The sequence below is a fragment of the Lutjanus erythropterus genome, chromosome 20 (assembly GCF_056507025.1).
Source record: "Lutjanus erythropterus isolate fLutEry1 chromosome 20, fLutEry1.hap2, whole genome shotgun sequence".
Taxonomy (NCBI): domain Eukaryota; kingdom Metazoa; phylum Chordata; class Actinopteri; order Lutjaniformes; family Lutjanidae; genus Lutjanus; species Lutjanus erythropterus.
In genome coordinates, this window is record NC_139336.1 from 11,334,414 (window position 1) to 11,349,285 (window position 14,872).

General features: G+C 38.2%; 2 protein-coding genes across 3 annotated transcripts in view; one reads left to right on the forward strand and one right to left on the reverse strand.

Moving 5' to 3' along the window:
- Window positions 1-995: 995 nt before the first annotated feature.
- On the reverse strand, window positions 996-5,702 carry LOC146308191 (stomatin-like protein 2, mitochondrial). The gene is made up of 10 exons (XM_084746497.1): window positions 5,543-5,702; window positions 4,023-4,178; window positions 3,835-3,934; window positions 3,692-3,750; window positions 3,488-3,589; window positions 3,245-3,379; window positions 2,645-2,789; window positions 2,356-2,435; window positions 1,583-1,711; window positions 996-1,470 (listed from the first exon to the last, which is right to left on the reverse strand). The coding sequence occupies exons 1-10, from the start codon at window positions 5,585-5,587 to the stop codon at window positions 1,363-1,365; spliced, it is 1,059 nt and encodes a 352-aa protein (XP_084602623.1). The 5' UTR covers window positions 5,588-5,702; the 3' UTR covers window positions 996-1,362.
- A 1,809-nt stretch (window positions 5,703-7,511) lies between these two features.
- unc13bb (unc-13 homolog Bb (C. elegans)) overlaps window positions 7,512-14,872 on the forward strand; it is a 74,980-nt gene continuing 67,619 nt past the window's right edge. For both annotated transcript variants that reach the window (XM_084746597.1, XM_084746599.1), the window contains exon 1: window positions 7,512-7,783. In XM_084746597.1, the coding sequence (XP_084602723.1) occupies window positions 7,762-7,783 (22 nt within the window). In that variant the 5' untranslated portion in view covers window positions 7,512-7,761. The remainder of the gene's footprint in view (window positions 7,784-14,872) is intronic.

Genomic DNA, 14,872 nt, shown 5'->3' on the forward strand with positions numbered 1-14,872 from the left:
ATCACAGTGGCACATTTTGAAATCTATTTGCTGACACAGAGACCATGTTAACCAACTTATTTTTATTTATTTATTTTTATAGTTTATGGTAATTTAACATGTCTGAACCCAGTGTCCCAAAACGTGTAGGTCAACATAAACATCCGCTTTCAAATCATACTTTCAGTTTTTCTTCATCAATAGTTAGAACACAACATTTGAAGAAGTCCAGTTCGTTTTCACTTTATTCTTCTAACATAGTCATACATTTTTGAACAAGTGCTTCACAACATCCATGTCATAACGTATACATACTGAAGTCTCTTTACTTTTTGAGCGTCATTGTTGGATTATTTTTCATAATCTGTAAGCATCGGTGAACCCTATGAAATGACAAAGCTGGCCGAGAACCATGACATGTAATAAATATATCCCATAAGACATAAGAGTTGAATACAAATATAAAGAGGACAGGAACATTTGTCCCTTGGGCTGACTTGTATACTTACTTGTTCCAGAGGGAGTGGATTCTGAGTAATTTTACAGCTTCTCAAGACTATTTCTAAAGCAAATACTAGATTAGACTTTTCGGGGAGATACTGTTTTAATCTAACATGGGTCAAGTTGTGAATCAACGACACTTTGGGAAACTTTCCACCATTCTGATGCGTACAGCCAGACATCAGTCAATACGTGAGTCGCTGGTCCCAATGATGCTGACAACAGTCACTGATGTCTGTAAACAGGCCAAATGAAAGCAGATGCCTCACCTGAGCTAATTGTGTTTGCCACTTTAACCCTAAGGAACCCACAGAACCCAAAACAACTTTTTGGACCAGCCCTGGAAGACAGGTCGCAAAAAGAGAAAGCAATAAACACAATTGTATGTTTCACTTAAAGTTTAAAGAAGAGCGGTCAAACTCAAAATGTTTACATACAAATATGCAACAATACATACCTCAACAGATCTGATGCACACAACAAATTGCCGAGCAAAAATGAATTATGATAGTAACCCTGGGCTTCTTTCACTGGCAACGGTGGCTAATAAATCTCAAAACTAATAAACCTGCCATCAATTTCTCCATTTATAGCCTGTCAAAGTCACCGGCGTGAGTTTTTGTCTGAAGGCTGGTGTTAATTTCCCAATCTGGCAATAACTGAGCAGTGATGATTAAAAATCCTCTTGTAAAAGGTGTGTTTTTCCCAGGATTCCACGGCAAAACATCCCAGAAGATTAGAAAGTTTTTCCTGTCCTGCCAGTAGAAGGTTTGTGAACTCTGCTCACACAGTGATGTCTTGGCCCTGATAACTGGAACATAAACTGCCTCTTCTGGTTTTGTGTCATTCTTCTGCTTTAAGTTCATTCAGCCGGGTCCAGTGTTATTGAGATGATGCCGACTGGTTCACGGGATCTTCGCTCTTCTCCTCCAACGCTGCCGGCGCTGCTTTTGGGCTCGTCTTTGCCAATGTGCCGTAAATGGTCATAGCCTGAGTGCAGCAAAACAGGATGAGAACCCATTAAAGTTGTGATTGAAGGAATTTAAACAACAACCATACTTTATCTGGTGGTTATTAACATATTAATTCAAGAAGGAAATACCTGTGTGACCATGCCGCTGATGTCACCAGTGTTAGTGGGCAGAAGGATGGTGTTGGATTCTTTGGCAAGGTTGGAGAAAGCAGACACGTACTGCTCAGCCACACTTAGCGAGGCTGCTGCATTTCCATTCTGCACAATGCACAATAAAAAATATACAAGTTAACTGAAAAATCTTTATCAGCTTTCATGAATAAAACTCTGATCATTATGGATGCTTCATCAGTACAAGAAAAAAATGTCCCCATGGTAAATTGTGATTATGATATTAAAAAGTCCTGATTATTAAATTAAAATGTCAAAATGAGATAAAATGTTGAAATGATTAGGATATTAATAAGATAAAAAGTCAGAATTCTGATTTTAAAAAGTCAAAATTATGAGATAAAGTCATAATTATGAGCTAAAACATAATTCTGAGATTAAAAAAAGATGAAGTTATGACAAGAAGTCATAATCAGGAAATAAAAAGTAATAATATTTTAAAAAGTCAAAATTACAATACAAATTGAAATTCTGAGATAAAAAAAACAAGTCTGGTTTAAAAGTCAAAATTCTGAGACAGAGTTGGAATTATAAAATGTCAAAATTGTGATTAAAAAGTAATAATTATGAAATAAAAAATAATAATTCTGAGATTAAAAAAGGTGAAATTGTGAGGTAAAAGTCATAATTATGACTTTAATTATGACTTAATGTCTTTTTTTTCTTTTACTGGCAGACATTGGCTTCCACAGATCGTGGTTTTCTCACAGAAAACAAAAAACAGTGTTTACCTGTTCAGTCAGAGCGTCCGACAGCAGGCGGATAGCTTTAGATTTTGCCTCTGCTTTGACCAGAACTGCCTGAGCCTCACCTGGATGGAGCACAGAATCGATCAGGGACATAATACAACTTGTGAAATCATCTGAAATGTTTCAGCAACTCCAGCATTTTTGTTTTACTTAAGCTCAAACCTGGAGCAGCAGAAATGGCAGTAAACAAGCACGGTCTCACTCAAAGCACAGAAGCTGCATAAAAAGTACAGAGACAAAACTAGTAAACCTGCTCTCTAAGTGCACCCACCAGCCGCTTTATTGATCTGCTCTGCTTTTTCACCCTCCGAGGCCAGAATCTGAGCTTGTTTACGACCCTCGGCGACGTTAATGGCCGCTTCCCTCGTCCCTTCAGACTCCAGCACTGTGGCTCTCTTCTTTCGTTCAGCCTCCACCTACAGAGTGAATAAAAAGCGTTAAAACTTTTTTTTCTGTGATTTAAACGTCTCTCTAGCTTGCCAAGAGCCTCACCAGGAAAGAGCTGAATTTTATAGTGGCTTTTGTCTTGTTAAGACAGTTAAAACAACAAGATCTCTCGGGCTATGTGTTCTAAAACCAAACATTAATGCCAGACTGTCATTATTTAGGAAATTGCATTTGTTCCTGAAGGCATACAATGAGATTAAACCCCTTTAATTACTCTGATTTACTGACATATGAATTTTAACATTTAGTTTTCACTAGTGGAAATAACATTGAACATGTCAAAATGTTAATTTAAGATGTATTACCCGTTTATTTCATGTTTCGGGGCATTTTAACAAGTAAGAAATGAACTATAGCTATCTTTAATTAAAATTCCTACCACTCAAAATGACATTATGGATATAATATATTCATTCGCCCCCACCTGCATCTGCATGGATTCTTTGACACGAGGTGGAACATGTATGTCTTTGATTTCATAACGGAGGCAGCGGATCCCCCACTCGTCTGAGGCTTGGTTGATAGAGTGGACGATGTTGGAATTGAGGGACTCCCTTTCCTTGAAAACAACAGAACAATGAAATAAAAATGCAAACATCACAAGTGCTTACGACCTTTCGTTTGCAGCCTGTGGAACAATGTGACATGAAGCAGGAGGCGTCATTACCCTGAACACTTTGTCCAGTGTGAGTTTGCCCAGTTCTGAACGCATGGTGGTCTGTGCCAACTGTGTGACGGCGTATTCTGGATCCTCGACGCCATAACTGGCCTGGGGAGAAACACAATTGGTCAAGAGATAATAAATATTACCTATCTATCACTTTGATTAGAGTATAACAACGCAATGGAGCAGACAATCATTTCCGCATACCTTAAAAGGGTCTAAGATCCTTAGGTAAAGCACTCCATCAATCTGTAGTGTTACATTATCTGTAAAAACAGATAAATACATGTACAATCACTTAAATTTTGCCACACAAGCTCAAGAATTTTGTTGCTTTATTGATCCCTCACCTAGAGATACTGCAGACTGCTCCGGAACATCAATCACAATCTCTTTGAGACTTTGCACATAGCGAACTCGGTCCAGTAAAGGTATAAGGAAGTTTAAACCCTAAAAGAGACAAAGGGGTTATTAAGCTTTTGGTTTTAATATCTGACACAAAGCGTTACGTGATGGGGGGGGGGGGGGGGGGTATTACCGGCTCTAAGATCCGGTGGAAGCGGCCCATTCTCTCCACCACCCAGGCTTCCTGCTGGGGCACAAACAGGACCACGGTGTTCATGGGAAGGCTGGACGCCCATCGCTGCTGGGCAGGCGTTACCCACAGCCTCGGCACGGTCCGCTGGGTGTGTAGCTACAGAGACACACAGTTACAACAACATGTCGTCAGATTGTAGAATTTCAGCTCGATGAATGACTTTCATGTTTTAAAATCTATCCTGAAAACATAATTTAAAGTTCCAAGACGTCTTGGCTGCAAAGACGATGTCACCAATGCCCCAAACGATTTCCAGAAGCCAAAGCTGGTATCTTCAAAGAGGATGTTTTTATTTATTTTTTTTTTTATAATCGGTAGCATTTTATGTACAGTACCAGTCAAAAGTTTGGACACATTTCTCATTCAAAATTTCATTCTCAAAATTCATTCTTGATTTTTTTAAAGAAATTATTCAGATTATACCAACAGTGTGCAAAGTTGTCCTCAAAGCAAAATGTGGCTACTTTGAAGAATCTAAAATATCAAAGAGCAAAAAACTTTTGCACACTTGTAGGTCAACAGGAGCGAAGGAAAAAGACCATGGTTCGAAAAAAAACAAAAAAAAACAAAAAACAAGAAGACTCTTGCACACTGTCTTCTGTACTTAGTTTTAAGATTCTTAAAAAGTAAAAACATATTTTGCCTTATTTTCACAAACTTTTCTTACTACATAATTCAATATAACTCCATATTTCATACTTTTGATGTCTCCAGTATTTAATCTACAATGTAGAAGAAATGATAATAATAAAGAATAAAGACTGAATGAGAATGTGTGTCCAAACTTTTGAAGGGTACTAAATATTTGATCTTCTCTCTTAATTTAATTTGCTATATTAATGTTTTTTTTTTTATTTTAACTTGTAGTTATGTTTAATTTAGAGTTGTCGTGATACCAAAAAAAGGAACTGAGAAAATAGCACACAAAATAGGATAGTTTTCCTCTTTGTGTAGAGCATGGAGTGTAGCTTCTATTGAAAAATCACAGATACCTCAATACTTTTGACAACCTTTGTATATAATATTAATCAAAATGCAAGTTTACTTTTGCAGTACCCTGATGTTATTTCTTAAACAAAGATTATCGGCACATAAACCAATACCAGATTTTTTTTAACTCCCTAATATCTGTATCAGCGAGGCTCATTTTGCAATGAAGAAAAGCAGCGTATTGAAACACTGGCGAGTTTGTAACCTGCCCATATTCAGCATTTTTTATTTTAAATGTACATTTCCTACCCAGACTGAGTGTTTAACCTGTCAGTCAGCCGACAACTAAAAAAAGCTACGTCTCTTGTTAACTGTGTGATACATGTAGCTGGATAAAGAGTGACATTTTCTCCATTATTAACACACGGATGCACTCTGAATGACACCCACTTTACCACCCGGGTTGTGAATAACTGAGAGCCGGTTGTCACGAGTTGACGAGCGGGGTGCGGTTATAACGCTTCATTTACCTGCAGCAGAGCCCCGCCGGTCCGACACAGCGTCCGTAACATCATGCAAACACAGAAAACTACCCGTATAAAGAAGATTCAGCTTCGAAAACTACACTCCACCAAAACTCTACTCATGTGTATGACCCTTGCCGATCAGGAAATGAAAGTTACATCACTGGTGCGACAGTGAAAAAGTCCGCCAGCGCCGGGCAACAAGAACGAAAGGCTATGGTTCCGCGCGCACAATAATTGTGTCTGCAACTTTAGATAGGTTTCATCAGCCACTAGCCTTAGTACTGCTACTATTAATGTTCTTTTCCTGTCTTTTCTTTTTCACCACTAAAATCTAAAAAGTTCATCCTTGTCCAGGTGGTCACCTGTGCCAAATTTGAATATTTTTCCTCAAAGGGTTCTTGAGGTATCATGTTCATGAGAACTGGGTGACCTTTAGTTCATTCTACTGCCATTTTTACAACTTTTATCTCTCCACCTTTTATTTGATCCTTTATTCTAATTTGTAGATTCTGTCTAGAGTCCCTTAGTCCTAGAAAAGCCATAATCATCCCTGGTTACCCCCTCTATCCCTAACCTTATCCACCTCTTTGAAATGAGGCTCGGAGTTTACTCACCAATTTTAAATCAAGTGCATCAGCCACAGAGGTAGAACAAGTATTGTATTACTGTATTTGCCACTACACCCCTGATTTAGATATATTTCCAATGAACGTTATGATGGTTAATTTAAGACTATATCTAAAAGTTATTTGAAAATTAGGGAGCCATGCCAGCATGTCAGTGGATCTGGTCCACCATGCAGTTAATTTGGGGAGCTTCACCCTTGAGGCCACTTTCCTTAAGTGATAAAAAGGCATTTTTGTGTTGTAAATGATGGAACATCATGAGACATTCTGTTTTCATTATATTACAACTGTTTTAATCAAATCAGACTCAGATGAATCAAATCACTTGATGATTTATCACTCCATTTTTCATTTCACATCTGTTTTTACCCCTCTGTTTTTCAAAACACATGCATTTTCATCACCCTGATCTTTATCAGTTATTTTTAATTCCACCCCTTGTAGGCAAGATAATAACAATTGTATTAATGCTTCAGGACCCAATGTAATGACTCACTACATACACAGGGTGGTGCTGGTGTTGTTTTAGCTCTGCTGCAGCTGTACAGTAAAAGGGAAAAAAATCATACTCAGATCTGTAGATTTCTAACTTCTTGTTGTTTGGGGTCCTTTGGTTTATGCCATGGCTGTTCAAGAGACACATTTGAATGTGGGAGCAAAGGTTTGTTCAGTAAATACAAAGGAGAACCTCAGCAATTTCTATACACACAATATAATAATCAAGGGAAATAAATGTAGTAAATTAATCACAAATTAATTAGAATAATAAATACAAGCTGATTGTGGCAAAGTCATAGAAAGGAGGGACTCTACAGACTGGCTACAGTATTGTAATTATTATTATTGCTATTGTTATTAATGAAATATATATTATGTCTATATTATTTATCTATTACATAAATAAAAGTAAAGAAAGACTTGTTTTTTGTTGTTGTTGTTGTTATTGTCTTTTCACAGCCTTAGTAATGTAAATGGGCTTTTAAAGACATTTTACAAAAGAGGCCATTGAAAAGTATGGGAAGCCCTGTTTTCATTAAAATATAGGAGTCAAATTCAGTGAAGTTAATAAAAAATAACACAAAACTGAGAGTTATCATTTAAAGAAGTCGTGAAAGGGCTCAGAAAGTCACCCTCATAAAAAGTTACAGGTGTTTGGTCTGTTTAGAGTCTCTGTGCGTCACCTGTTTCTCTGTCCGACCTGTTCCTCTCAGCGATTGGACGGATTTCCTTTTTGTTTAAGCGGCTCCGCCCTCCTGCGCCGCTCTGTATTCTGATTGGACGCACCAGACGCCAGTAACAGGTGCCTCCTCGACCCCGCCTTCCCCCCTCTGTCGGTGCCCTCAGGTTGTTCGTCAGTCTGAAAAAGCTGTGATGAGTTTTAATAATGGCGTGGCCGTGGCGGGGGGCCGTCGCTCTCTGCCCGACTCCAGTATCAGAGAACCACCTGTAAACATCGACTCGGAGCTTATCAGCGAGTTTGTGAAGTAATTTAACGGATAACGTTACAATGACACCGGACAGAGAACTAAATCTCCGCTGACAGCCTGCTCCGCAAACTGTGTGAAACTACTGGACTGTCGCTGGAAGCGCTTTGCCATGTCGCTACTGTGTGTCAGAGGTAAGTTTTACTCTTATTTTTATTTCTTTATGCGGTGAAAAACGACTATAAGTGTTAGTTTAACTCGTACAAGTCGAGTTTGTTTAATTCAATCTGATAATGTCAAAAAAAAAATCTTACAGAACAGGTTCTCTGGGAGGGGGCATCCCTCCTCAGGGAGGAACATTTTCCAGAAAAGTGGCTTGAACATTTGTCCTGTCGTGATTTTGGGTTTTTTAAAAACCCTGAGTCGATATAGGGATAATGGAAAAAATAGTGAGCATGTTTTAGGTTGTTCTCCCAACCAGGATATGATTTGTTAACTTTAATTTATTGGATCCTTCCATATAGCCTATCATACCAGCTGTTATAGCCTAACAGAACCACTGACCTGTGGTCTGTTTTGACTTTGACATGTTACAAAAAAACAGTAGGCTTGAGTAGAGCTGCAACGATTAAAAGTAATCACAAACTATCCAGCGATTCAAAGTAATCAGCAGCTATTTTAATAATCGATTATTCGTTTTGAGTCATTTTTTTAATTAAAAAAAAGCTTCTGAAATGTGAATACTTACTCTTGTCTTTAGTCCTCTTATGACAGTAAACTGACCATCTTTGTGTTTTTGACATGAGACATTTGAGGACATCAACTTGGGTGCTGGAAAACAGTGATCAGTATTTTTCACCATTTATTGACTTTTACCGGGCCAAACCAGTCATCGATTAATAATTAATTGAGAAAATAATTGACAGATTAAACGATGATGAAAACAACTGGTAGTTGCAGCAGCAGCCTTGAATATAATTCAGTCAGTTTAGGATGATCCTGAAAGTCAAATAAACTGGATCATATTTGATTGTTAAAATTAAGGGTTAGGCTGTTTGCTTTGGACTTGATAAAGTAATAACAATAATTATAAAGCTTATTTGTATAGCACTTATAAGAGTGATTATAAGCCTTACATGTAAGGCACTGTATCGCTGGTTTCACAAGAACACTATTTGATTATGGGAATTTTAGTTTGACTGACAAAGATATGATCAATGAATATATGATAATGAGAAAAGCAGTTCTGGGTCTTTCAGTTAAACTGATACCAGTACCCTGGTGCAGGGGCCCTTGTGGGACCCGGTTAAGGTTCCTCATGGTCCACACACAGCTTTTACCTTAGTGTTATCTTCCCAAACTTAATTTTGTGTAGATGGGCCACATTTTTTCATTCATATTGGGGGAAAAGTGATTATAAGGGCAACTGTTGTCTGCCCACATACTATGGTTGCAACTAATGATTATTTTCACTTTTGATTTATCTGTTGATTATATTCTCAACTATTCGATTTGTAGATTGATCTACAAAATGTCAAAAATATGATGAAAACAATGTGAACCAGTGTTTCCCAAAGCCCAATCAATCCAATAGTTGACATGTAAAATAGTTGATGGTTAATGGTTGCAGCTCTACCATTTCCAAACAAAATAAATGAAACAAAGCTATACCAAAAAACGCTAATAACAATATAATAATTGACTGTGTATATCATCTGTCAAAACAAGGGTTACATTGACAGTCTTCTAGGCCTAAACAAGACCAAAGCAAATCAGGCTGGGACGGGTTAACACAAAAAATAAGTTTGAGGACAATCCTCGCCTGCTCAAGCATCCTTTACTGCAGCAAAGCGTATTATGCAATATCCTGTTCTGTGACAACAAGACCGATGCCCAGCAATTTCGTCCAATGTTGCCAGGACGAAAAAAAAAAAAAAGACAGAAAATCATGCCGTAATCTCAGAACAGAGCTGCAGGCTTCTTTACTTTTATCCACATCTGTAATGAAGTAGCCGAACACAGGGAACTACTTGTAATATCATATATTTCAAACATTGCTGCATGTAAGTTTTTTATAGTGTTATTATATTAATTAAAAAAAAGATGGCTTTCATCATAAGACAACCCATTTTCCTCTTTTCTCAGGATAATATTCATTTTAAACATGGTAGTTACTGAGTCATGTTAACATTTATGTTTTTTGCGAAGTTTGACTGTCTGTCTGCTATCCTCAAGATGCCAATCAAATAGAGATTTTTTGTTGTGCGACAGTGAAAACAGACCCTTTTCACAATAGTGGTTTTGACATGAAATAGTAACATAGGTGTAACCAGTCATACTGATGAAGTTTCTGTTCCATTAAGGTCAAAAAATTGTCAGGGTGCTGCTGTTGTGCATGTTGGCTCACTGGGAAGGCTCTGCTTCACTAAATGGAACATGATTTTAATTAGTATCATTGATAACACCTGTGTTTACCCTACTATTTCATATCAATATTGCTGCCATGAAAAAGGTCTATTAAGGAACAAGTGGTAAGTTTGTATCACACTTCTTCCCTTGTGTAGTTACCTGAAGTATGGGCAACAAATGTCCACCCAGTCATTTTCTCTGTGATAAACAGAGACAGGATGTGCTAGCCACAAAATAAAAACATAGCATTAACATGCTGTATCCCTTTTAAGATGAAAATGCTGTTTCAATGCCACAGACAAAAGAATTTTCAGGCATCATTTCAAATAAACTGTGTGCAAAAAAACAAAACTCTTTCTCATACTCCTTGATAACTGTGTCAAATCGATGGCATCCTTTTCAGAAATGATGTGTGAAATATCATTGCATGTGAATCAACAAGTGAAATTTCATGAGATTACAGTGGGCAACTAACTACTACTATAACTACTACCAATCTATATAATAGTCGGGTGTGCAGCTTTTTTAGTGTCAAAGCAGTGAATATGCTTTCTTCTACTAGTTGTTTATCTGAAACTTGATCTGCCAGCGTCCATAAGTCCTGTCGAATGAGGAGAAGGAGGTAAACACTTGGGTTTTAAAAAAAATACTGTGTCCGACATGCTTTACTCTCACAGTTTTGTTGCTTTCTACTAAATTATTGTTGCTAGTAGATTTGATGTGAGAACCATAAGTCAGACACAAGTGATTCAAGCATTCTGTCATGAACACACTCTCAAAGATTTCGTGAACATTTCTCAGAATCCCTGTTTGTGCATCCTTAAGGCCTCATTTTACCACAGACTCAGCTAATTCTTGCCAAACATCCTTCAGATACCTCCACTAACGTGTTTACAAAAGCAAACACCTTCTGTCCTGATCTGAAGTTTCTTTAATACCTTTGCAAATGTTGTTCAAGCCACTGTTGAGTAATCACAGATGTCAAAATCCTCATCTCAAGATGCAGCAGCCCCAAATGATCCTTGCAGTAAGTATCGTTTGACTGGAGAAGTTTTCTCTGTTTGCCCCTTAACCGTCTCTGATAGATTAAAGTGCTTAGCTTGCTGGTTAATTTAGAAAGTCAGTTAGCTAGCTAAGAAGCCAGGAGGTACTTGAGTTGGCTTTAAGGTTTGCATCTTGTGTGCAAGTACAAGTTGGAAATCAGTAACTCAGTGTCCTTTTGAGCATGCGTGATAGTATTCAGGGTTTCCCTCTGTGTAGTCCTTTTTTTCTAGATTTTTTGGTTTTGTACTTGGTACTGAGTTATTTTGGCCTATTGGAAGGCCTGCATCCAACCCTTTAGTCATGTATAAATATGAATAAATGTATTATTTTGGTTCTATCTAAACAACCTGCTGACAGTCTAAGTTAATGGATGTTTATTAGAAGATCGTAATTTTATTAGTAAGCTAATTTGCCCCTTCATTGGTTATGTCTGTTATTGAGCACAGAGACACTTTTTTATTTAAAGGTTTTAACTCTGTTAATATGGAGAGGAGAGTCAAACGGAATGAAGAAAAAATCTTATCTGCAACAAACTATGTTTAATCTAGGATTTTAAAGGTGCATTATTTTTTTTCTCTACTTGGTTTGTTCTCCAATTATGAAAACTAAAAATGGGGAAAAATTAAAAAGCTGCATTTCAGTTCTTTAACTTGACTGGTTGGATATAGGAAATGCAAACATCTGGATCCTTGGCACTTTAAAAAAAGAAAAAAAATCTGCCTCTTCTAAATAAGTAATTGAATATGTCTGCCTGAAAGATACGAGTGACAATACCCAGCCATAGCGCCATTTTCCCATGAAGCTTAATATGCCAAATCTTATATTTAATATAATATAATAAATTCTTGTGATGTGAGCGAGGGCTCTTTATTTTTAGGCAGCTTGTGGTGCTTACACTATAAAATGTGGCAGGAAACTTTGGTGTTTAGCTATTTGAAAGTTATGACTGACACCCTTCATATTTGGTGAAGCTGCAGATAGTCCATTCAAAATGGGCAATTTCAGACCACTCTGTCATCACTTTCTCACAAGATGAAACTGCCGTGATCAGTGTCAGAAGCCTGATAACTTTTGGACGTGCGGGGAATGTAAAATCCATTAGAAAATCTGTTTAAATCTGTCTGCTCCAAGTGAAAAATCAAGGTATTTTTATGCAAAAGCTGAAACCAGGGAGCATCAGAAGTGAGTCAGGGATCAATACACCACACTGACAGAGAGAAAAGCTCCTGGCAGGGAAAAGGTCACACAGAGGCAAGTCATTGTGGTCCCACTTACTTCAGAAAGTTCAGCCAAATATGCTTTGGCAATCAAGTGTTATTGTACTAAATGGGGCTTTTCACTATAGAGCCTGCTCACTGTCCATTATTGATTAGTGTTATGGCGAATGTAAGCAGCCCATAGATAACAGAAAAAAGGGTGCCGGGGCAGGGGCAGCGTGATTAGCTGATGTTGTGACTCATCCCCCGATAGCTCAGCTTGACAGTGTTGCTTATTTATTGCTAGTTGAGATGCTTCATCTCCATGGCGATGTCTTTACACAACAGATAAGTGGTTGCCCTCACATGTGGACATGTGTGAGGAGACTCCTGCTGTGCATCAGGACAGGGCTGAGTGGACACATGGCTCATGGCTCCATGATGCTGCAGTATTGGAGGAATACAGATGCTGTTTCAATGTGATCAGTTCATTGACAGAATACCTGGTATTTTCTGAGACAGAGAGTGGTAGTTTGTACGGGTTACAAACAGATTTGTCTCTTGGTTGGAAAGAGGAGTTTTTGTGGTAACAGACTTGTGGTGTCCCGCAAGTTTTTAAGGGAAGTGGTTGTGGACAGAGTTGATGGTACTATTTCCCATGTTGTCCATCACCCAGTGTGTCACACAGTGTTGGAATATGAGGAAGTGGGCCTTGACCAAACTGTGCTGGAAGGTGTTAGGATGTTGCAAATTATAGCAGTTTGATTGTCTAAATTGTGGGTAAATGTACAATAAAGAGATGTGATTTTCTGAACTCACTAGACTGTTGTAGCTGTTCTACCCTACTTAGGAATTGTATCCACATTACCGATGATTATTTAATCTTGTTAGGGTTTTTCACACCGCATATTCTTGCCTCAGGGTTTTCCTGGTTTACCCTGGAATAACTTAGCTCCAGGGTTCAACAATAAGGACTGCCCACCTGCCTGGGGAAAGTAAAATGCCATGTCGGGCAAGTAAATCTGGCAAATCACTTGCCTGACCAGGCAAGTGAAATAAAAGCATTAAAGCACTGAACTATTTTGACAATTGATAAAACATTTTTCACGCTGAATTGCAGAAACTTTTGTGTTTAGCCTCTCATACATGGAGATTCCCTGCTTTTCTTTATTTTATATGATAGTAAAGTGAATATCTTTGTTTTGGACTGACAAAATGAGACATTTAAAGACATCACACTGAACTTTGAAAAACTGGAATGGATGTTGTTGTTATTTAATAACCACTCATAAATGAAACAATTTGTAATTTTGGACAGGTGCCTGGCTGAGCAAGTGTAAAGAAACATTATTGTTGAATCCTGTGTAGCTTTTTACAGACATGCATTGTTAACCCATGGTTAACCTAAGCCCAGTGCTTTATATTTGGCAACACTGTTCTCCTGTGTTATATGTCTGTTGGAACACCGACTAATGTTTAGACTGACATGTGACTTCTACGTCTCCACTCCAGCCTCCTCACACTGGCACCTTTGTTTAGTTGCCTCTCAGGGGATAACCCTGCAAACTTAGGACTAATCCTGCGCCATAGCAGGACCAGCAAGTTCAAGGCTTAAGTCGGGGTTAGCCAACTTTGGAGTATACCAGGACTGTACCAGTGCAAGTTTTGCCAGGGGCTATGAATGTTTGCATGTGTAAAAACGTGTGCAAACTTGATATCACCCACAAACAAATGTGCAAGCTGATCTGTTAACTGTATCCACTGAGGATTGCATCTTTCAGATGTAGAAGACAGCATGCACTGTCCATTTAGCACATATGCCTGAATGCATTTGCTATATGGCACGTTTCTACCCTACCCTACCCAATTTATTGCAGCCTATTTGCAGCCTATTTGCAGCCAAACAAAAACTGAACATTCACAGCTGCAGCAGCCTAAAGAAAATTAGCACTGACCTTGATTTTGTCTTCCTATTTCCTTCTTTTCACCAATATCACATTTTCAACTGGGTTTTTTTGGCAGTTTGTGCATCTGCCCCAGTTGTGCTTCAACAGCACGCACCTCCAGTCTTACCACATCATCCACAAAATGCAGAACAACCAAACGTGCAATTTATTTGAATGCACAAGCAATTTAGCACTCTTTATTTGGGATCTTAGTTAATCAGGCCCAAAGAATGCTTTAAGCCGTGGGCTAAGTGCAGTGAAACAGCACCACTAGTCATCTCTACAATATTGTCACGATATTGATATCAAGGTGCCTGGTGAAAATATTGCAGGGCTTGCCTATTTGCCTGAGGCAAGTAAAATGCAATGTTGGGCTAGTAAATTTAGGAACTAACTTGCCTGACTGGGAGAGTGTTAAAAAAATAACTTTTGTTTATCAATTCATCAAAAATCCTGTTTTTAGCCTCTCAGACTGGACTTTTCACTATTTTCTGACATTGTATAAACATTGCAGCCCTTGCATTGCAGTTTTTTTTACTTGCAGGGCTAGTAAAATTTGACTTCCAACCCACTTGCTCAACTGGGCCAGTGGGAAAAAGAACATTAACATTGAACCCTGTATTGTAACATTTGATTTGGTCTATATTGCCCAGCCCTATATGTAAGTAATGCATCAGACTGATACATG

Excerpts from the sequence above, each read along its gene's own strand:
- LOC146308191 (XM_084746497.1), bottom strand. The coding sequence starts at position 5,587 with ATGATGTTACGGACGCTGTGTCGGACCGGCGGGGCTCTGCTGCAG. Across the intron at positions 3,751-3,834 it reads GCAGTCTGCAGTATCTCTAG|ATAATGTAACACTACAGATT; the intron begins GTGAGGGATCAA and ends CTGTTTTTACAG. Across the intron at positions 1,712-2,355 it reads CGGACGCTCTGACTGAACAG|AATGGAAATGCAGCAGCCTC; the intron begins GTAAACACTGTT and ends TGCATTGTGCAG.